This window comes from Megascapheus bottae, chromosome 15 (assembly GCF_031878675.1).
Source record: "Megascapheus bottae isolate mThoBot1 chromosome 15, mThoBot2.hap1, whole genome shotgun sequence".
NCBI classification, from domain to species: Eukaryota; Metazoa; Chordata; class Mammalia; order Rodentia; family Geomyidae; genus Megascapheus; species Megascapheus bottae.
In genome coordinates, this window is record NC_143523.1 from 15624634 (window position 1) to 15648396 (window position 23763).

The 23763-nt window shown below is 41.9% G+C and overlaps 1 protein-coding gene and 1 pseudogene across 1 annotated transcript in view; both read right to left on the bottom strand.

Annotated features, from left to right (window-relative positions):
* Smc3 (structural maintenance of chromosomes 3) overlaps nt 1–23235 on the bottom strand; it is a 43022-nt gene extending 19787 nt beyond the window's left edge. The window contains exons 1-13 of the mRNA XM_090345891.1: nt 23139–23235; nt 21740–21815; nt 17022–17060; nt 13366–13433; nt 11851–11922; nt 9847–9926; nt 9333–9411; nt 8151–8268; nt 6266–6441; nt 5215–5295; nt 4839–5003; nt 3822–3943; nt 1415–1628 (exon numbers count right to left, since the gene is read on the bottom strand). Of these exons, the coding sequence (XP_090202017.1) occupies nt 1415–1628; nt 3822–3943; nt 4839–5003; nt 5215–5295; nt 6266–6441; nt 8151–8268; nt 9333–9411; nt 9847–9926; nt 11851–11922; nt 13366–13433; nt 17022–17060; nt 21740–21815; nt 23139–23153 (1305 nt within the window). The 5' untranslated portion in view covers nt 23154–23235. The remainder of the gene's footprint in view (nt 1–1414; nt 1629–3821; nt 3944–4838; nt 5004–5214; nt 5296–6265; nt 6442–8150; nt 8269–9332; nt 9412–9846; nt 9927–11850; nt 11923–13365; nt 13434–17021; nt 17061–21739; nt 21816–23138) is intronic.
* On the bottom strand, nt 17795–18666 carry LOC150053841 (large ribosomal subunit protein eL24 pseudogene; annotated as a pseudogene).
* Nucleotides 23236–23763: the final 528 nt, after the last annotated feature.

Below are 23763 nucleotides of genomic sequence, written 5' to 3' on the forward strand. Positions count from 1 at the left end.
CTTTAGGGGCTGGGAGTTTGGCCTAGTGGTTAAAGTCCTTGCCTAGCATGCATGAAGACCCGGGTTCGATTCCTCGGTACCACATACATAGAAAAAAGCCGGAAGTGGTGCTGAGGCTCAAGTGGTAGAGCTCTAGCCTTGAGAAAGTCCAAGGACAGTGCTCAGGCCCTGAGCTCAAGCCCAGGACTGGCAAAAAAAAAAAAAAAAAAAAAAAAAAAACCATCTTTAGCCAGGAAAAAAAAAATGGTACATTTCATCTTTACAAATGGTCACTTTAATAATCAAACACGTAGCTACAATACTGGAAAACAATAAACTCTAAGCTTGAGAGTAAAGCACCTCACTAGAAAATTCTTGCTTTATCATGAAGTTCTTTCAAAAACAGATTGGTACTGTGGCCCAATTAGTAGAGCTCTAGCCTTAAGTACAGTTCTCAGGGACAGAGCCCAGCCCCTGAGTTCAAGCCCCAGGACTGGCCAAAAAATAAAAAAAAAAGAACAGCAGTCAATCATTTAAAAAAAAACAATATAGTGCTGGGAGTTTGGCCTAGTGGTAGAGTGCTTGCCTAGCATGCACGAGGACCCAGGTTCGATTTCTCAGTACCACATACATAGAAAAAAGCCGGAAATGGTGCTGGGGCTCAAGTGGTAGAGCTCTAGCCTTGATGAAAAATCCCAAGGACAGTGCTCATGCCCTGAGTTCAAGGCCCGAGACTGGCCAAAAAAATTTTAAAAGCCAACATAGGACCAAGAGTTTGGCCTAGTGGTAGAGTGCTTGCCTAGCATGCACAAACACCTGGGTTTGATTCCTCTGTACCACACACACAGAAAAAAAGCAGGAAGTGGTGCTGTGGCTCAAGTGGTAGACCTGTAGCCTTGAGAAAACCCAAGGGTAGTGCTCAAGTCCTGAGTTCAAGGCCCAGGACTAGCTAAAAAATAATAATAAAATTAAACAACTAGGGTTGGGAGTTTGGCCTCCTGGCAGAGTATTTGCCTAGCATGCACGAATACCTAGGGTTCATTTCCTCAGTAGCACATACATAGAAACGCCAAAGTGGTGCTGTGCCTTAAGTTGTAGAGCGCTGGCCCTGAGGAAAGCCTAAGGACAGTGCTCAGACCCTGAGTTCAATCCCAGAAATGGAAAAAAAAAAAAAAAAAAAAAAAAATTTAAATTAAAGAACTATGTTTATCTCTCTAAAAGATTTTCACAAGCCATTATAGAAAGTCTAAACAGGGGGAAGGGGAGTGGTCTAGTGGTAGAATGCTTGCCAAGCATGCATGAAACCCTGGGTTAGATAGACAGATAAAGCTAGAAGCGGTGCTATGGCTCAAATGGTAGAAAGCTCAAGGACAATGCCCAGGCCCTGAGTTCAAGCCCTAGGACTGGCAAAAAATAAGTAAAGAAAAGCTCTTACATTATACTGCTCCAGATTTTTCTCTTTATTTGCCTCAGTATCTTCCAAATCCTTGTGTATAGCGGCAATCTGTCTTTTCTTATCATTAATAGCCTGATCTAAAGACTTGAGCTCCTTCTTTATCCACTTATCCCTTTCTTCTTTTGATGTAAACTGGCTTCCTCGACCCTGCTTTGCATAAAGGTCTGTTCTTTCCTGGGTAGCCTGAGCCAACCTATAGTAGATAAAAAAAAAAAAATGTGCTTAAAAACAACAATTACAAACAACAATATCAACTGTACAAAGAAACCATTTAAATGTACCATTACAAAAATACCTTCAAAACTGTTCCAACTATACTCTATATATCCTAAAGATACAAAATAAAACACCTCTACTATATAAATGTCTATAGATTATAAAAAATATTCCAGTAGAATAGTGAAGGGGGAACAATTTCAGAGAAAAAAAATAGGCAAAGAAGATATAAACAGGCAAATTCACTGAAACATATGTAGTGTCAAAACACACAATAGTTGGTAGTGTAGCTCAGGGCAAAGCACTCACTGAACATGCAAGGAAAAAAAGCATAATGTAATCCTAGCTACTCAAGGGTTGATATCCGAAGATCTTGGGTTCAAGCCAGCCTGAACAGTAAAGTCTGAGACTCTCATCTCTAATAAACCACCAAAAAGCTGGAAGTAGAGCTGTGGCTCAAGTAGTAGTTTTAGTTAGCCTTGAGCAAAAGAGCTCAGGGTCAGTGCCTAGGCCAAGTTGAAACTAACAAACACTGATAAGTTCAAACTATACAAATTCTATAGTGTCTAGAATTTAAAGTGAAAATAATGTCAATGGGGCTGGGAGCATAGCCTAGTGGTAGAGAGCTTGCCTAGCATGCACGAAGCCCTGGGTTCAATTCCTCAGTATCACATACACAGAAAAAAAAAAACGGAAGTGGTGCTGTAGCTCAAGTGGTAGAGCACTAGCCTTAAGAAAGCCCAAGGATAGTGCTCAGGCCCTGAGTTCGAGCCCCAAGACTGGCGAAAAAAATTTTCTTTTTAATAAAAATAAAAGGTCAAGAGCCAGGCAGGCAGAGTGGCTCACACCTGTAATTCTAGCTACTCAGGAAGCCGAGATCTAAGGACCAAGATTTAAAGCCAGCCCGGGCACAAAAGGACCTGAAACTCTTATCTCCAATTAACCTCTAGAAAAGGGAAATGGAGCTTGGCTCAAGGGTAGGGAGACAGCCTTGAGCTGAAGAGCAGGAACAGCATCTAGGCCCAGTACAAGCCCCATGACCCACAAAAATAATCAAATAAATAAAATAAAACGTCAAGAGCTTTCTAGTAATACGTTGTAGGCAGTGCGCAAAAGCACATGACCATGAAAAGCTCAACAATACACACCTGTAATGTCAGCACTCATGAGCTAAGATTTCAAGTTCCAGGCCAGCTTAAACTACATAGTGAGACCCTGGCTCAAAAACTAAAACAAAAAAAAAAATCAAAACAAACAAACAAGCAATCAAGCTCAGGCTTATAACCCAAATTACTTAGGAAGCTGACAGCTGAAGACTCACAGCTGAAAGCCCGCCCAGACTTTATTGAAAGTCCATGAAGGCAGGCATGGTGGCTCACATCTGTAATCCTACCTACTCAGGAGGCTGAGATCTGAGGATCAAGGTTCAAATCAGCCCGGGCATAAAAGGACCTGAGACTCTTACCTCCAATTAACCTCTAGAAAAGGGAAGTGGGTCTTAGCTCAAGGGTAGGACAGTAGCCTTGAGCTGAAGAGCTCAGGGACAGTACCTAGGCAGAGTTCAAGTCCCCATCAGGCCCGGGCCCCTGGGCAAAAGAAAGTCCATGAGAATTTGTCCCAAAATAACCAGAAAAAAAAAAGCTGGGCTAGAAGGCTAGGAATATGGCTTAGTGGTAGAGTGCTTGCCTAGCATGCATGAAACCCTGGGTTTTATTCCTCAGTACCACATAAACAGAAAAAGCTGGAAGTGGCACTGTGGCTTAAGTTGTGGAGTGGTAGCCTTGAGCACCTAGAGCCTCAGGGACAGAGCCCAGTTCCAGATCAAGCCCCGGCAAAAAAGACCAACAAAAAAAAACTTGGGGCTGCAGGCATGCTCAAATGGTAGAGGGCCAGACATAAGAAAGCAAACTGAAAAAGCACAAATGTGAGGCCCTTCCAGTTAAAACTCTGGTTAAAAAAGGTTGACTCTGTTCAAGACATAATGTATTCGCTACACCTCAAATGTAACCCCTTTCTATATCACCACGACAATTAAATCAAGTTTTAAAAAAAAGGTTGACTCATGGCAGTTTGGGAACACTGGCTATTAAGTCAGCGTGTAATTTTTGCCCTTAGTTACCATGCTGATACTTTACAACTGTAAACATAATGATAGTGAAAATTCCCAGACCTAGCAATTCCTCGCTCTTCTTTTTCTTTTACACTGTTGAATTTAGGTTCTGTTTCTGCCAGTTCTTTCTGCTTTTCTTCTATTTTTTCAAGCAGCTTCTGCCTCTCTTTTAATAAACGTTTCTGCAAATAGAGCAAAATAAGTAAAGATTCAATCTGCTTAAACATTTTGCTTACTTTATACATCTAGCAAAAGGTGGGTAGCAATGATTTTTAAGTAATGCACTTTCTATCTGACAAAAATAATGTAACCCTTTAATTACAATAAAAAAATGATTTTGGAAATAGCAAAAAAAAAAGCTCAGGGTCGGCACCTAAGCTTGGTAGTCAATCCCTACAACCAATTTTAAAAAAAAGAAAAAAAGAATCCAGCATAGCAAAAAAAGTTTTCTCATAATAACCCATTAGAAAAACAACACTACAACATAAAATAATTTCTTAAAAGGTAAAAAAAAAAGAGGTGATGGGTTAGGGTGGTAGCCTTGAGCTGAAGAGCTAGCTCAAAGGCAGCACCCAGGGCCAGAGTTCAAGTCCCATGCCAGACAGATAGATAGATAGATAGATAGATAGATAGACAGATAGACAGACAGACAGACAGACAGACAGATAGACAGATAGATAGATAGATAGATAGATAAAACAATGTGGGGCCGGAGTTTAGCCTAGTAGTAGAGTGCTTGCCTAGCATTCATGAAGACCCGGGTTTGATTCCTTGGTACCACATACATAGAAAAAAACCGGAAGTGGCGCTGTGGCTCAAGTGGTAGAGCTCTGCCCTCAAGAAAGCCCAAGAGCAGTGCTCAGACCCTGAGCTCAAGCCCAGAACTGGCAAAAAAAAAAAAAAAAAAAAAAAAAGTTCAATAAAATAATGTGGTTAAATTGCTACTTCACTACAGATTAACATGGCTAAGCTTTTATAAAGAAATATACACATGCACTGTGTCAGAGAAAGGACTCTTCTACAGCTCTGACTCACTTGAACACTGTTTCTTTCGTCACTTGCAGCATCTGAACTTACCCGTTGTTCACTATTGCCTGCCAATTCATCTTGTAAGTCCTTGGCTTTAAGCTCCAACTTAGTCCTCTGTTTAATCTGCTCTTGTCTTTCAGCACTGAGCTGTTCCTTTTCTTCTTTCATAGCTGAAATTTTTGTTTTCAATTCTCTAACTTGGCGCTCAATGTCCTATTTTACAAAGGGTCAAACAGAAAATGAGTCACACACCATCAGAGGTCCCACAGCAGTGACGACACCATTAATTCTCTTTTATTTATGTTTTTAGGATGACTTTATCTTCCAAGTTCTGAAACTGACTCCCTCTTATAATAATTCAACTGCAAAACCATTTACTATGGTTAAAAATGGAAATAAACCCAAACTTTGTTTCCAGTCTCACCTCCATTTTATCTCTTGCATCCTGCTGGGCATCTCTTAATTGTCTGGATTTTTCTCCACTAGTTTCTCTCTTAGCAGAAAGCTAGATGTGGAGGGGGGAAAAAGCTATCAGTTCAAATTCAGGTTTTATTTTTTCAACAATATTGAATAAAATTTCTATACCAGCTAAAACAAACAATGGTAACCATTCACTTCCAAGTACTCTACAACGTCAGACATAGCAGTACACACTTGTAATTCTCACTACTCGACGTAGAAACTAGGAAAATTACACTTTGAGGCCAGCCCAGGCGTCAAATCCTGGTACAACCAAAGAAAAAACAAACAAACAAAAAAAGGGTCTGGAGCATGGCCTAGTGGTAGAGTGCTTGCCTAGCATGAGCAAAGTCCTGGGTTCAATTCCCTAGTACCACATACACAGAAAAAGCTGGAAATGGGGCTACAGCTCAAATGGTAGAGCTCCAGTCTTGAAGAAGCCCACGGACAGTGTTCAAGGCCTGAGTTCAAGCTCCAGGACTAGCAAAAATAAATAAATAAAAACTTTAAAAAAAAATTCCGATGTCTTCTTTAAATTCTTCGGGGATTATCTATGCTGTGATAGAACATGTACCTGGAAAGGACATCATGGCCCTGAGTGCAAACCTCAAGATTGCCCCATAAAATTCCTAAAACAAGTTTTCATATAAAATGTCAGCAATGTTAACTTAAAGAATATATTCTAAAATGCCTCTAAGAAAACGCATAAAGAGAGCTCTTAAAGAGAGTTTCCTTGGTCCTCTCAACTGGTTTTCCTTCATCTCACTATACTGCAGATACAATTAGAACAAGGGCCATACGGCTGTAGGCATTTTTCTTCAGAAGAAAACTGCTGACTAAGTTTTAGCCAGGAGTGGTGGTACAGCCCTGTGGAGGCAGAGACAAGAAGATCTTGAGTTTTAGCCCATCCTGGCAGCCTAGACTACACAGTAAAATAGTGACTCAAAATAAAATCACTGCAAAGGGATGAGTTGAACATATTCATAAAATGAAATCAATATACTGAAGTATATTACCTCATCAAGTTTAGCACGGGTTTCATTAAGTTCCTGATTGTAAATAGTGTATTCTAGGGCTCGTCTCATTTTATCCCATTTCTGATACTGAGCAAGTTCTTCCTTTTCTTCCTCTAAAGTATGCAATCTCTCTTCAATGTACTTTAACAGTTCATTGATTTTTTCCCGCTTGCCCTCTTAAAAACAAAACAAAAACAGTGAAGAGTTAAAAGAATTGAAATTTTCATGTAAGATCACTTCTCAAATGTATTATGAATTAAAATTACTCTTAAAAACTAGAGCATTGAATCATGTTGAGTGAGGCCATGGTATCCTTAATATGTGGCTCTTAGACCCAAACAGTTCAAGAGCTATGACTCAATATTTGCATACCCAATGCTATGGACATAGTATTAGAAATATAAACACAACTACACAGATATAAAAATTTATGACTCTATAGACATTATATTTATTAATATGTATCTATGACATACAAACCCTCAGCCTAATTTCAATTATGTTCTAAAATCTAAGTGCCAGTGATTGTATACAGAGATTCCCTTCTTGAATACTTGTTTGCTAAACATGTCTTTTGAAATATGATGTAAAAATCAAAGTTAATAAATTCTTTATTAAGAAAACAAAACTGGGGCCGGGAGTTTGGCCTAGTGTAAAGTGCTTGCCTAGCATGCATGAAGACCCAGGTTCGATTCCTCAGTACCACATACATAGAAAAAAGCCAGGAGTGGTGCTGAGGCTCAAGTGGTAGAGCTCTAGCCTTGAGAAAGTCCAAGGACAGTGCTCAGGCCCTGAGCTCAAGCCCAGGACTGGCAAAAAAAAAAAAAAAGGCCAAACAAGCAAAGCCCCTGACTGAGTTCAAGCCTCAGTAACAACTTGCTCACAATCACACACATGTACACAAAGAATTACACTATCTTTGGCATCATGTGGTAACCAAATCCAAGATATTGCAATGGCAATTAAGAGATAACATATGAGAGAACTAATTTACATATAGTATTATTGATTACCATTGATTACTATGTGTTGAGGACCTCCTTTTAAGCTTCCTTTTTAAGTCAATGTGGTCCAGAAGTTTGGTCTAGTGGTAGAGTAGTTGCCTAGCATGCATGAAGACCCGAGTTCAATTCCTCGGTACCATATACATAGAAAAAAGCTGGAAATGGTGCTAAGGCTCAAGCGGTAGAGAGCTCTAGCCTTGAAAAAGCCCAAGGACAGAGCTCAGGCCCTGAGTTCAAGCCCCAGGACTGGCAAAAAAAAAAAAAAAAAAACAAAGTCAATGTGCCCTGCCACATTAAAAACAAACCCCCAGCCTGGCATGGTGGCTCAGGCCTGTAATTCTAGCTACTCAGGAGGCTGAGATCTGAGGCTCAAGGTTCAAAGCCAGCCCAGGCACTAAAGTCCAAGAGACTCTAATCTCCAATTAATCACTAGTAAATAGGAAGTGGGTTGTGGCTCAAGAGGTAGGGCATAACCTTGAGCTGAAGAGCTCATGTCAGTTTTATGAGCAACATTATGAACCTAGGACTATTTCAATCTAAGCCATGCTACAACAGAGCAAAATAGTATTTTCATAATCAATGTCCTAGCTGAGACTCCAATTTCAAAATTTCACATCCATTTGTTTCCAAACAATTTAAAACCTAATACCAACTAACTGTCTAGTTTGGAAGAGAGAATAACGCACTCGAATTTGTTGCCCTGATGATGAGTAAGCTAGGTGACTTGCGAAAGCCCCAAAGAGATGAATGACTGGAAATCTCAAAACTTAAAACTACCTCATACTAATTTTCCCTCCATTAAGTACACAAAATCTCATAAAACATATTTCTAAGAACAGACTGGGGGGGCAACAAAAAGGGCAGTATAATAATTATTTTACCTGTTTCTTTCATTAAGGTGATGCTTTCTTCTTTTCTTTCATCATATACCCTAGTACCAGCCACTTCTCTTAATAGCTTAAGTCTCTGAGAATCAGGTGCTGTTGCCATCTGGTTGATCTAAAATTTTTAGAAAAATAATTATTGCAGGGCCGGGAGTGTGGCCTAGTGGTGGAGTGCTTGCCTGGCATGCACAAAGCCCTAGATTCAATTCCTTGTTACCACATACACAGAAAAAGCTGGAAGTGGTGCTGTGGCTAACGTGGCAGAACACTAATCTTAAGAAAGCTCGAGGACAGTACCCAGGCCCTGAGTTCAAGTCCCCAGGACTGGCAATCATCAACACCATCATTTAATAGCTGCAGACTGCTCTGCAATTACAAATGAACTATCTTGAAAGAGAGAGGAGAGCAAACAGAAGGGATGAGGTTGACAGGATGAATCCTCAGTATCACATACATAGAAAAAAATAAGCCAAGTGGCTCAAATGATAGAGTCTAGTTTTGAGGAAAGTCCAAGGACAGTGACCAGGCCTTGAGTTTAAGCTCCAGGACTAGAAAAAAAAAAAAAGAGCCAGATACTAATGGATCACTCTTGGCCATAAGTTCAAGCCCCAGTACAGGCACATAGATTTCCCTGACTTTCAAATAAAGAGAACTGGTTCTGAGCTAAGAAACTATGCTCTATCAAACTTCTACACATCAAAGAGCCCCTAGAACAAAACAAAAACGAACACCTACTGAAAGATAAGCTCCTGGAAAGAAGAAATTATCTTAGATTCAGGCATGGAAGGAATCAGAATAACTACCCAAGTGGTTATAGTTTAGCTGCTAAAAAGTATCTGGAAGGGAAAATAATACAAAGCATTACGGTATACTTCTGGGAATATAAATTTTCTAAGGTTTTAATTCTAAGATAAACTGAGTAGTAAACAATATTAATTTTAGAAAATTATTTTCCCAATGTGATTTTTATAGGGTTTACATATTATTGTTAAATAATGCACTGCTGAAATACTTGTAGCCTAATATACAACAGATCTACTTAGTATTTTATGGCCATGTAAAATACTAATTTCAGGATAAAACAAATCTGGCTTAACTATTGGAACCAATAAACTAAACTCAATGGAAGTATATAATTAGAAAAAAATTCTATTAAAAAAGGACATACAATTGTTTTACCTTTCCTTGTTTAACAATATAGTAAGGATTACTTCGAGAAAAACCAGCACTTTCAAGGAGGTTCATCACATCATTTTTCCTGTTGATAAACATTGAAATAATTTTCAGATAATTTGAAATTCCTACTTCTGAATTAAGCACCACTAGGAAATAAAGCCTAGTCATAAGGTGGCTCATGCCTATAATCCTAGCTTACTCAGGGGGCTGAGATCTGAGGATGACAATTCAAAACCAGCCTAGGTAGGAAAGTCCGTAAGACTATTACCTCCAAATAACCCTCAGAAAACTGGAAGTGAAGCTTTGGCTCCACGTGGTACAGTGCTAGCCTTGAACAAGAGCTCCAGGACTGCACCCAGGCCTCAAGTGAAACCCCACAACCTGCGCCTCCTGCCCAACCCGGCCCCAAAAAGGCTAGTCATCAGACGCGCCTCTGTGCTCATACTCACATTCTAAATACTGATTCGTTGAATATGAAGCAAGCATGCTTCGTATAAATACAAAAAGAAATGCTTACGTGACCATCTTCTTATCTAAGAAATACTGATCCTTTTTGGCACCAATAACTCTTCGAAGTGAAACTTCCTCTTTATCAATCTGCAAAAAAAAATAAAAGCCTAAAGTTAATTTAATATTTTTCAGATAAGAATTCATTGTTGGGGGCCGGGAGTTTGGCCTAGTGGTAGAGTGCTTGCCTAGCATGCACGAAGACCCGGGTTCAATTCCTCGGTACCACATACATAGAAAAAAGCCGGAAACGGTGCTGAATGAAGCTCAAGTGGTAGAGCTCTAACCTTGAGAAAGTCCAAGGACAGTGCCCAGGCCCTGAGTTCAAGCACCAGGGCTGGCCAAAAATAAATAAATAAATAAAATGAATAAAGTTTTCAAAAAAAGGAGAATTCATTGTTGGCCGGGAGTGTAGCCTCATGGTAGAGTGCTTGCCTAGCATGTATGAAGCTCTGGGTTCAATTCCTCAGTACCATATAACACAGAAAACGCCAGAAGTGGTGCTATGGCTCAAGTGGTAGAGTACTTGCCTTGAGAAAAGCCCAAAGACAGTATTGCTCAGGCCCTGAATTCAAGCCCCAGGACTGACAAAAAAAACTTCATTGTAAAGCCTTTGACCATGACTATTTAAAATGTCAATTATCTCAACAAAGATGATACACAAATACTCAGGACACTTTTTCATGCCAGCTTATACAATCCTATGTGCTGTTCACCAGAATGCTCATTAGTGACAACTTTTATATAGAATATAAACTAGTACAACCATTCTGGATGTAGTTTGGAGGTTCCTCAAAAAACTAAGCAGATTTTCCATATAACCTAGCTATACTACTCTTGAGATCTACCCAGAACATTACAATCAGGATATTGTAAAAACATTTGCAAATCAATGTTCATTGCTGTAATAGCCAACTTAATGAAAATATGAAAAGACTGAGATACTCTACAATACATGAGTGGATCAAAAATATGTGGTACTTATACACAATGGAATTTTCCTCATCCATTAAAAAGAATAAAACTATGCCATTTCTGGAGAAATGGATTGACCTAGAACAAATCATGCTAAGTAAAGTAAGCTAAGTTCAGAGAGACAAATGAAACATGTTTTTCCTCATATGTGGAAGATACATCTAAAATACACTGGGATCAAGCTGGGTGTGGCGGCTCAAGCCTGTAAAACTAGCTACTCAGGAGGCTGAGATCTGAGGATCAAGGTTCAAAGCAAACCTGGCCACTAAAGACCAAGAGACTCTTGTCTACAATTAACCACTAGAAAACCAAAAGTATCACTGTGGCTCAAGGGGTAGGGCAGTAGTCTTGAGCTGAAGAGCTCAGGGACCGCGCCCAGGCCCAGAGTCCAAGCCCCACGACTAACAGAATAAATAAATAAATAAATAATAAGAATACACTGGGGCATGATCAAATTATACAGGACTATAGCCATCAACATACACACCGTGAGACTAAAGACAGTCTTAAGGGAAGAACCCAAAGGAGTAAGTAATAAATACTATATCAAAATCAATTCTAGTAAATACAAATAAGGAAACATGAACAAATACAGGCATGGTATTTAGTAGACATGTGGAAAATGAACTAAACTAGAGGAAAGGGAAGGAAGGAGTGACACTGCCAAAAAGAAATACATTCATCAAGCCAGGTGCTGGTGGCTCACACCTGTAATCCTAGCTACTCAGGAAGCTGAGAGAGAATTGCGGTTCAAAACCATCCCAGGCAGGAAATTAAGTCTGTGAGACTCTCAACTTCAATTAACCACCAGAAAACCAGAAGTGGTGCTGTGGCTCAAAGTGGTAGAGCACGAGCCTTGAGTGCGAAGTGGCTCAGGGACAGTGCCACACCCTGAGTTCAAGCCTCAGGACGGGAAAAAAAAAAAGAAATGCAGTAACCCTTCTCCATACAATAACTTAATGTAAGAATAAAATTATATTTTTTAAATTATCTATATCAATAAAAATTTCAAAATTATTACTAAAACTAAGTTACTTACTGGTAACCGGTTGTCTGAATTATCAAAAATAATTTCCACAAAAGCAGAAATAACACGAGGACCAGTACCCTCCTGAAATATGGAAAAAATGGGGAATCAGTCATTAGCATTACATTTTACATATATCAAACACTTTTTTTCATGTATTTTTTATTGTAATTAACAGAAGGGTTACATTATATTTGCCAGATAGAAGATGTATTAATTCACATACATTGATACCCTTTCTCATGTCTTGGTCCCCATTTCCCTTCCCCCCAACCCCATCAAACACTTTTTTTTTAAGTCTACCTCATGGTAACAAGACTAATTCAATGCAGAAAAACTTTCATCAGCCTAGAATATATCCCTCTCCTGGCAAAATATAAAATATTAGACCAGGAAAACAAAACATCTTTGATTCTAAATAAACCCAAGAGTTGCATAGAGGTGTCAAAGTTAAGATAAGCTATAGTGTTTCCTATAGCCCTTTCTAATTTTTTTTTACTAATGAACTATGTTGTTTTGTTTTGTAGTCTTGGATGGCACACAAGGACTCCACACATGCCAGACAGGCATTCTTCTACTGAACTACATCCCCAGCACGATATATAATCTACACCAGGTCCCACAAGGGAAAACTGGGGCCAGAAGTTTGGCCTAGTGGTAGAGTGCTTGCCTAGCATGCACAAAGACCTAGGTTCGATTCTTCGGTACCACATACATAGAAAAAAGCTGAAAATGGAGCTGTGCCTCAAGTGGTAGAGCTCTAGCCTTGAGAAAAGTCCAAGGATAGTATTAGGCCCTAAGTTCAAGCCCCACGACTAGCAAAAAAAAAAGTTTAGATATAGCTGACAGTGGTGGCTAATGCCTGTTGGCCAGCAGTAGGAAGGGAGCAAGAGGATCTTGAATTTAAGGTCAGCCTGAGTTAGAGTTCTAAGCCAGCTTATAATGCAAATCAAGACCTTATCTCAAAACAAAAACAGCTTATACGAAAGACAGATCCATCTATATGTAAATCCTGCAACCGCTTTCTAACCATTATACAAGAATTAGGCCTTTAACTGGCACTGATAAATGAGTTAAACTTCTTAGCAGAATATACACACAGTTAAGAGATAACACTGGTGGGGACAGGAGACAAAAACTAGAAGACAATGAGGAAAAGAGTAACATATGAAAAGAAGCATACTTTTTACCAGATTTATGTAACTGTACCACTCTGCTCATCACCTTTATAACAATTTTTTAAGAGTTAATTAAGACTGGGGCTGGGAGTTTGGCCTAGTGGTAAAGTACTTGCCTAGCACATACATAGAAAAAAAGCTGGAAGTGGTGCTGAGGCTTAAGTCATAGAGCTCTAGCCCTAAGAAAGTCCAAGGACAGTGCTCAGGCCCTGAGCTCAAGACCAGGACGGGCAAAAAAAAAAAAAAAAAAAAGAGAAGAATTAAGACTGTATTCTGTTAGCAAAGGATCTAAAACTTAAAAGTTGACAATGTGTTTTAAAAATATATGTATCAGTTATGTCTCACTCACGTGCAACAAAGCCAATCGCTGTTCTGGACGAAGATGACTAAACTCATCACTGAGGACAAACTGGATTGCTAGAATACAAGAAGGTGACAATTAGCTCAGACTGAGAAAGAAGATTCATGACCAATTTTCGGGTCTTCTAGAATAGAATGCAGTATATCAGACAATAAACACTGCATATCTGTTAGTGAAAAAAATGGAAGGAAAAACTTCCACTTAGGGTAGGAAATGATAATACAAAAATTTTAAGACGTTTTCATCAAAATATTTTCATAGAAAACACTGAAGTACATACAACAAGCAACAAGACCTAAATCCTCCTCTTGATAAAAGTATCCACTGGCTAGCTAACACTACACTCATACTATTCAAGGACAAGGAAAATATATATGACTGTGGTCCCATGAGGTTATGATGGAACTCAAAACAATCCTTCTGACACCACAGCTGATATAAGGCTGGGACACAACTTCTCAAAGCTTAGGAAATACATACTGGGAAATGTTGCCAATTCTACTTCTGTTATACTGCCTGAATCACCTCACTTTCTGCAAGGAGACTTTTTTTTTTTTTTTTTTGCCAGTCCTGGGCTTCAGCTCTGGGTTTGAGCACTGTCCTTGGACTTTCTCAAGGCTAGCACTCTACCACTTGAGCCTCAGCACCACTTCTAGCTTTTTGCTATTTATGTGGGGTACTGAGGAATCAAACCCGGGTCTTCTTGCATGCTAGGCAAGCACTCTACCACTAGGCCAAACTCCCGGCCCCTGAGGAGACATTCTTATCTTCCACTGGTACCTAAATGGAAGGACAGATCACTATGATAAGAAAGGACTTCTTTATTCGGTTCTCTTGGTCCAGGTTGGCTCAAGAGACATGACACCTGTGGGAGCATGCGAGCATGGTGGAGGAAGGGAAAGCTGTTACACATTAAGGTTTATGCTTGGGATGGAAACTGACTTGTCTGTTATAGTCAAATGGGAGGAGTGGGGCTCAAACTGTCCTTACTCCTCTGTGGGTCTGAAACCTACAGTTCCTCTTCAACCTGTTCTTTTGTCATTACCCAACTGCAACCACCACAGGACACCCAGGCAACTTTCTGTGTGCACAGTAGAGAACATTTTTTCTTACTGTATATCTCTTTTCACAGCACAACTCAACTATGAAGTTCAGATCATTTTTGACAACCTAATTCTATTAAAATGTTTCATGGGTCCAGGAACATGGCCCAGTGGTAGCATGTTTACCTAATATGCACGAAGCCCTGGGTTTGATTCCCCAGAACCACATACACAGAAAAAGCTCGAAGTGGCTCTGTGGCTCAAGTGGCAGAGTGCTAGTCTTGAGCAAAAAGAGTCCAAGGACAGTATTCAGGTCCTGAGTTCAAGCCCCAGGACTGGCCAAAAAAAAAAAAGTAAAATGTTTCACTCCCTAAAGGATTTCATAGAGTCCTATCATAGTTAAATTATTTTTATCTTTGTAGAGAACCTTCAAAGCTCACTACCTTCAAACTGGCCATATTAGTTGAATCTCAGGCTTTTAATAGAAAAATGTCTGGTCGCTGGGAATTTGGCCTAGTGGTAGAGTGCTTGCCTAGAATGCATGAAGACCCTGGTTCAATTCCTTGGTACCACATACACAGCAAAAAGCTGGAAGTGATGTTGTGGCTCAAGTGGTAATGCTCTGGCCTTGAGAAAGTCCAAGGACAGTGCTCAGGCTCTGAGCTCAAGCCCCAACACTGGCAAAAAAAAAAGTCTGGTCTAGAAAAGTGCTTTAAAAGGTAAAATCGGAATTTGGCCTAGTGGTAGAGTGCTTGCCTAGCATGCACAAAAACCCAGGTCGATTTCTTGGTACCACATAGATAGGAAAAAAGCTGGAAATGGTGCTATGGCTCCAGTGGTACAGCTCTAACATGGAGGAAGCCCAAGGACAGTGCTCAAGTCTTGAGTTCATGGCAAGGGACAAAAAAAAAAAAAAAAGGTAAAACAGAAGGATGAAACATTTACTATAACATTAATAATCTTTTTTTAATATTTTTTTTTTGTCAGTTGTGGCTCAGGGCCTGAGCACTGTCCTTGGACTTTTCTCAAGGCTAGAGCTCTACAGCACCACTTCCAGCTTTTTTCCTATTTATGAAGTACCAAGGAATCGAACCCAGGTCTTCATGCATGCTAGGCAAGCACATTCCCACTAGGCCATCTCCCAGGCGCAACATTAATAATCTTATTGTATTTACATGTTTTACGTATGAACTTATGATACTTATAGACCACACTTACAAGTCTGAAACATAGTCTCTGTTGAGCACTAGTGACTCATACTTGTAATCTAGAGGAGGAAGCTGAGATCTGAGGATCACAGTTCAAAACCAGCCTGGGTAAGCTTGAGACTTTTATCCCCAATAAACCATCAAAAAAGAAAAAGAAAAAGTTATAAGTGAAGCTATAGCTCAAATGGTAGAGCACTAGCCTTGAGAAGAAAAAAAAAAGCCAGGGACAGTGACCAAGCTGCTGGTTCTAGGATGTCGCTATAAAAAAAATGGCCATGCAAGCCGGGCTCTCATCTGTAATCCTAGCTACTCAGGAGGCTGAGATCTGAGGATCAAGGTTCAAAGTCAGCCAGGGAACAAAAGGACCTTGAGACTCTTATCTCCAATTAACACCAAGAAAATTTAAGTGGAGTTTGGCTCAAGGGTAAGGCCTTGAGCTGAAGAGCTCCGGGACATTGCCCAAGCTTAGTTCAAGCCCCAAGAACCACAAAAAAAAAAAAAAAAAAAAAAAAAAGTCCATGCAGTGGTAGCTCATATTTAATTATTTAATACTAAGTAAGTCCAATACCATAGAGGAGTAATGAATGGGTTAATTAACAAACCAGGTAAAACTGAAGAGCTCTTCTCCACCCACTACTTGGGATAGGTAGACTGCCCCCAGGCTAGCTTAAGGGAGTTAGGGAAAAATAAACAAAAAGATGGATTCCCAGAATCAAGCAGGTAACAAGAAATCAGGAAGTACTAAGGTAAATAGGTTCAGTAAGTACAATGATATCACTCCTATACCAGTTAAATCTGTCATCAGTGCCCACAGGAGCAGAGCTCCTAACAGGCTCTATGGTCCAGCCCCAGGACCACCACACAAAAAAGCTCCCTCATACATATTATCTCCTTTGATTCTTACAACCCAATTACTCAACATTTCCATCTTTATACTGTAAATATGCAATTTAAAAGGATATCCTTTTACAATTACCCATTAAAATAGATTCGCAGGCCCTTAAATTCTAACCTCTGTATACTAAACCATACCCTGTATCAAGTATTTCTTGGATATATTAATGCAGGCATAATCTCAGAAAATGAATGACTTTAGCAAATTACCTTAAGTTTTCTAAGTCTTAGAATTAAGAAAGAAAAATTACCTGATAAAGGTGGCTCACAACTATAATCCTAACTACTCAGGAGGCTGAGATTTGAGGATTGCAGTTCAATGCCAGCTAGGACATTAAACAGCTAAGAAAGTCTGTGATATTCCTAAATTAACTACCAAAAAGCCAGAAGTGGAGCTGTGGCTCAGGTGGCAGGGGCCTAACCATGAGTGGGAAAGCTCAGGGACCCCACTGAGGCCCTGAGTACAAGCCCAGGAGGAACACAAAATAATAATACTTACCATAAAAAAAGTTACTTTTTCCGGATCCATTTCTGCCCACTATAAAATTTCAAAAAACACAAGTTATTTTTGTACAAAAGTCAATAAAATTAAAGTTATTAGAGATATTCCCAAAAATATAAGCAGCAATTTCCTAACAAAATACCTTAGTATTTGAAAGTAAATACAACCAACAGTAAAAAACAAACCAATAAACATCTATAATTTTCAAATGAGTGTCATTTCTGCAGACTTCAAATCATTTATCTAAAGGCACTTTATGACTGATTTTGATCTTTGCCAATGGTTTAAAATCAACAGGAACTACATAATTTATAATAAAAATAATGGGTATAAAATTCTACTTTAAACTTTCCCATATTAAACTATTTATGATCAATGTGTATGTGTGTACATACCTGCACAAATGTATGTCACACACATTCATGGAATAGCCAAAGTGGAGACAATTTGAATCTTTTTTTTACTAGAATTCATGTAATTTTATACATAAAGATATTAAATCAAACTTAATTTTTTCCCTTATATGGGGCTTGAACTCAAGGTCTCACACTTGTTCTCCTAGAACTCTATCACTTCTTTTTCTGGTAATTCTGGAGGTAAAATCTAGTGGCCTCTTCTGCTTGGGCTGGCTTCTAACCTCCATCTTTTAATTGCCAGCCTCCTGAGTAGTTTGGATTACATGTGAGCATGTGAGCCTTAAGCATCCAGCTCAAACTTTTTCTTTTAAAACAGATCTTTATTCAAAGTCTGCCACATTAGCACTTTCCACCAGATCAGGTAGCAGAAGCTTTCTCAGGCTTCACAATCTTTTGCTTAGGTGCTGCCTTTGTGGGGCCTTAGCAGTAGCCATTGCTGTCTCTTGCTTAGCCTTCCTGGCCTTACTGGCTTCCCTGTCTCTCTCTTGTTCTCGCTGAAGCTTTCTAACTTCTGGATTTTTATTCCTCTTGGCCATCATATCAAGAGATGTACCAGTGATGGTCCTTAGAATTTAACAGCACACTGAGCTCTTTTCTTCTGAATTTCTTCTAATTATCCCTTTTTGTTTTCTTCTGTAGACAAGAGTCCAGCTATCTGAGGATTCCTCTCAGAAAATAAAGCTGACTCACATTTTGCATTAAGGAATTAGAAAACCTTCCCATGATTCCTGGCATAGTGCTGCTCATGCCTGGGGTAGACCCCGTACCTGCTAAAACTGCCAAGTTCAACCTTCATTGTGATGGCAGCCCAAAGAGAGGAAAGATGTGAAGAGGGTCATTTTTTTTTTTTGGGGGGGGGGGTCTGTCGTGGGCTTGAAATTGGTCCTGGGCACTGTCCCTGAGTACTTCAGCTCATCGCTAACACTCTACCACTTGTCACTTCCAGTTTTCTGGTGGTTAATTGGAGATAAGAGTTTCATGGACTTTCTGCTGGGGCTGGCTTTTGAACCTTTTGAACCGTGATCCTCAGATCTCACAACTGAGTAGCTAAGATTACAGGTGGGAGCCCAGTGCCCTGCTACTTATTTCTTCTTTTTCTCTTTTGCCAGTCATGGGGCTTGAACTCAGGGACTGGACATTATCCTTGAGTTTCCTCAAGGCTAGCACTCTACCACTTGAGCCACAGCACCACTTGCGGCTTTGTCTGCATTTGTGGTACCAAGGAATCAAACCCAGGGCTTCGTGCATGCTAGGCATATTACCACTAAGCCACACTCCCAGCCCCATCAGTACTGTTCTGATCAGGACACATTTGCTGTAAAGGTGAAATTGTTTCTAAATAAAAGCTAAAAATATCATTAAATGAATAATTTAAATCATAATCAATCCTAATTGAAAAAAATATTTTAATTTCCTATAAAGTAGAACAATATTTAGAAATGTTAAAGGATACTGAATAATATGGAAAGCCATTCAAATGTTATTCTGAGCCAGACATGGTAGTGTAGTGTATGTCTGCATGCCTATATCCCAGGAATGGCTTGAGTTTGAGGCCAGCAAGAGGTGGAGGCTCATGCTTACAATCCTAGTGACTCAAGAAGCTGCAATCTGGCCAGGTACGGTGGCTCACACCTCTAATCCTAGCTACTTCTGAGGCTGAGAGGATCACATTCAAAGCTAGCCTAGGCACTAAAAACCAAGAGACTCTTATCTCCAATTTTCCACTAGAAAACCGGACACTGTGACTTCAGGGGTAGGGCAGTAGCCTTGAGCTGAAGAGCTCAGGGACAGCGCCCAGGCCCAGAGTTCAAAACCCATGATCAACCAAAAAAAAAGAAGCAGCTGTGAACTACCAGCCTCACATCAGTGCTCAATTGTGCTGGTATTTTAATCATGGATTTCTAGCCTCAGTATCTACCTTATTATAGCTATCCTAGAAACTAATATACCTGGAAAAGAAGACAGCATAATTGAGTAACACTGCCTTCCTGTCATTTATAGGATTTATTTCATCCAGCCTTTAAATATTTAGTAGCATGTCAGAAAAAATTTCTGCTAGCACCAACAATAAAAATGGGATTACAGCTGAAGAACCTATCATAGCTAAATATTTAATGGAAACCACATTATCTATACCTTTTCATGCAATCTTCCCAACAGGAAGAAAAATGCAATTCCTGTAATCTTAGCTACCTAGGAAGCTAAGATCTGCAAAAGATTGTAGTTCAAAGCCAGCCCAGGTAGAAAAGTCAGCAACACTCCATTTCCAATAGTAGTCAACAAAATGTCTTAACGGTGTAAATTAAATAGTCTGACACCAGCCAGTCAAGCAGGTTGGGCTGAGTTCAAATCCCACTACCCATTAAAAACAACAACAAAAAAACTCCATTTATTCTGAAGGGGGAAAATAGCATACTGTCAATTTTTTCTTTTTTTTTTGTGCCAGTCCTGGAGCTTTAAACTTAGGGCCTGGGTGCTGTCCCTGGTTTTCTTTTTTTTTTTTTTTTTTGCCAGTCCTGGGCTTGAGCTCAGGGCCTGAGCACTGTCCTTGGACTTTCTCAAGGCTAGAGCTCTACCACTTGAGCCTCAGCACCACTTCTGGCTTTTTTCTATGTATGTGGTACCGAGGAAGTGCTAGGCAAGCACTTTAACCACTAGGCCAAACTCCCAGCCCCTGTCCCTGAGTTTAAGGCTAGCACTCAACCACTTGCACCACAGCTCCATTTCTGACTTCTTGGTAGTTGATTCAAGGTAAGAGTCTCACAACTTTCTTGCTAGTTTGCTAAGAACCAAGATCCTCAGGTCTCTGCCTCTTGAGTAGCTAGAATTACAGGCATGAGCCACCAGCACCCAGTTTCAATTTTCATTTAATAAGGTAATACAGATATATAAGACAACTAGCAGAATACTGGGGTATCCTGTTTATGTGTCCCAAATACACCTGCCCAATCCAGGCATTGCTGCCTCTAAAATGTTTGGTGTTGCAGTCTATTCCCAGGGTGCATTCAAGTCTGATTTGAAAAGCCCCAGAGGAAGCTTTAACTCACTGAGTATTTCAGGAGTTAGTCCCCAGAGCAACTAATTCCAAACATGAAGGAATTAATATTCTATATAGTAAACTTTCAGCAATGAAGACAGGCTCCCTCTCCATTCCTTTCCTATCTACCCTAAGGCATAAAAGTCCATCAGGAAATTCAAACATGACCAGAAACCAGCTGTCTTCATAAAGCATTGCCTCCACTCTTGCCACAAACTATGTTTCCCACTAAATTTTTAGCAGCTAAGCCTGACTGTTGGTTTCTAGGAAACCAGGGCCAACACAGGCCACATTCTGTTATACTCCAAGGTTTATGCTTTTCCAACCAAGTAAGGAAAACAAAATCTGGCTATTAATTTGTGAATAAAGAAGATGATCTTAAATAAGGATTGGCATCCCAAGTTTAAATGCTAAGTCCCATTCACTACAAAGTGAAAGCTATTAGAACATAAATGAGGGCTGGGAATGTGACTTAGTGGTAAAATGCTTGCCTAGCATGCATGAAGCTCTGGGTTCAATTCCTCAATAACAGAAAAAGCTGAAGTGGAGCTGTGGCTCAAGTGGTAGAGTACTAGCTTTGAGCAAGAGAGCAAAAGCAGCTCATGGACAGTGCCCAGTCCTTCAGTTCAAGGCCCAGGACTGGAAAAGAAACAAAACAAAACCTATACTCTCAGCCTGGTGCACCTCAGGAAGCTGCAATCTGAGAATCAAGGAGTCAATAAGGATAGCTAAATTCAGAAGAATTTTACTACCCTCATCTCCAATTAACCAGCAAAAAGCTGCAAGTGGAGGTGTGACCCAAATGGTATTGTCAGCCATGAGTTAAAAAAAAAAAAAGCCTAGCAACAGCATAAGGTCCAAGGCTGAAGCCCAACCTTCTACCAGTGCTCGTGTGTGCATACACACACGTGTATACACACATACCTCAAACTACAAAGTGTTCCTTAAAAATGAATAAGCTCTCTTCTCCCTTCCAGGGAACTGAACCCAGGAGCTTGAACATGCAAGGCAAGCACTTCAACTACTGAGCTATACCACCAGTCTCCCAAATGAGTAGCTTATGACTGAATCACTCAAACAGTCTACATTTGCAAAATAAGCAATTCATCCATGCAAAGCAATTTCATAAAAACGTATGTATATAAAGCTATTTATAGACATTCAATGACAAATTGTTGTCTCCTTAAGCCTGTGTACAGATGGGCAGATTGTACATCTCCATATAAATTATGAATCTGATCCAATAAACTATGAACACTTACCAATAACATTATGCTTTGAACTGAAGGGATCTACAATTGTTTGATCTCTGTAACTTCGAAACCCCTGGATAATCACCTAATAAATAAGAACACACACAACAAGAAAAACCTTCCAAGTCAATTATCATTTTTTTTCTTTGGGGGGGCACTTCTTGTTTCTTACTGAATGCAAGATAGAAAACAGAAGAAAAGAAAACTGCATTTTCGAAAGTGAATATGAGCAATTCACTGAAATCCCTCGTTTTGTCCCTGAAGTCAGCCAAGGCCGCTGACTTTTACAAGTCACAACAGCAACCTGCTAAGAAGCTCTCAGGATGAAGAGCCCTGTGTAATGTGAAGTGGAGACGAATACTAGGGTACCAAGGAGGTCTGGGGGGGGGGGGACTGCAAGGCCAAACAGGCAGACACACCGGCCAGTTCACTTTGCAAAGGCATGTGGAGCGCCTCAAACGCCCAGAGAAACAGTTCCTTGGGTTTGCTTTTGTCTGCAGTCAGCTCTTGCAGAGGCCCGTAGGAAGACTCTTGCAGTCAGCTCTTGCAGAGGCCCGCAGGAAGACTCCACCAGCTCCTCACTCTGCACGGGTCACCCCTCCTTTCTCAGCACTCCCCCAACACAGACAGACACACGCAGGTGCCCGTCCCCCCCTTCCCCCCCCCGCACCCCTCTCAGCACACGACCTCCCCCACCGCAGGTCCCAGCCCGCATCCCTGCTGGCCTGTTATCCCTCCCCACCTGCACCCCTGCGGCCTGCCACCCCTCCCTCCCCTCCCTCCACACACGCCCCCCCCCACTGCAGGTCCCAGCCGGCATCCCTGCTGGTCTGTCACCCCTCCCTCCCCACCTGCACCCCTCCCTCCACACACGCCCCCCCCACTGCAGGTCCCCTCCCACCCCTCCCTCCACACACGCCCCCCCCACTGCAGGTCCCAGCCCGCATCCCTGCTGGCCTGCCACCCTGTCACCCCTCCCTCCCCACCCGCACCCCTGCGGCCTGCCACCCCTCCCACCCCCCCGTCCCTCCACACACGCCGCCCCACTCACAAGCCCTCTCCCAGGCCCTCCCTCCACACACACTGCGGGCCCCCGCCTGCTCTCCAGCGACCTGCCGCCCCTCCCACCCCTCCCTCCGCAACCCCCCCCACACACACCGCAGGCCCCCGCCCGCACCCCTGCGGCCCGGGAAAGCCGGGCCCCCGCCCGCAGGGCGCCCCTCCACCCCGCCCCGAGGCCCCGCCTCCTGTGCGAGCGCCCCGCGGGGAGACAGAGCTGCAGAAGAGCTCCCGTGTGCGCGCAGGCAGGGGAGACCCCTCCGCTCCTCCAGGAGCCCCAGGCCCACCCCGCCTCCCGGACCCGTCGTCACCCTCCCGGCAAGGGAGCGACGCACGGACCAGGCCTCACCTGCTTTATGTACATGGCTCCGCGCCCCGAGCTGGGAGGCCGCGCAGCAACAGCCCCGCGGACCGGGTGGGGGGAAGCGCCCGAGAGACCCCTCCCACAAGGCACCGCGCGCGCTCGCCCAGCCAAACAAAATGGCGACGCGCCGGGGGGCGGAGCCAGGCCCTGGGACGACACCACGCGAAAGCCCCGCAGAACGTAGGGGAGGCCACCCCCAGCCTGTTCTTTCCCTTCGGCACAGTCCGAGTCACAGCGCCCCGCACGGTGGTCAGCGGTCAATTATAAGCTTCGTTGCTTGTTGTTGTTCCGGTAACTAGGTGGAAGTCTCATTTGGGACCGCGATGATAGCTAGGTGGGGACCCACTCCCTCCATGGTGTGGGCCGATGGTACCTTCCACAAGGTGGCTGGCAAATTGGGCGCCAAAGCCCGGAGTGGGCTGCGGGCCAGTGGCGTTGCAGGCTGGCGGTCACGTGGTGCCCCCGCCGGCTCCAAAGCGCCCACCGGGGCGAACACTGTCTGTCTCTAACCCGTGGAATGCGGGTGTCCGCGGGGCCGAACCTCGGCTCCGTTCTCTCGGGCCCTAGGAACTTTTACTGGTCTGGAGCGCCTCCTCCTGGCTCGGAGATG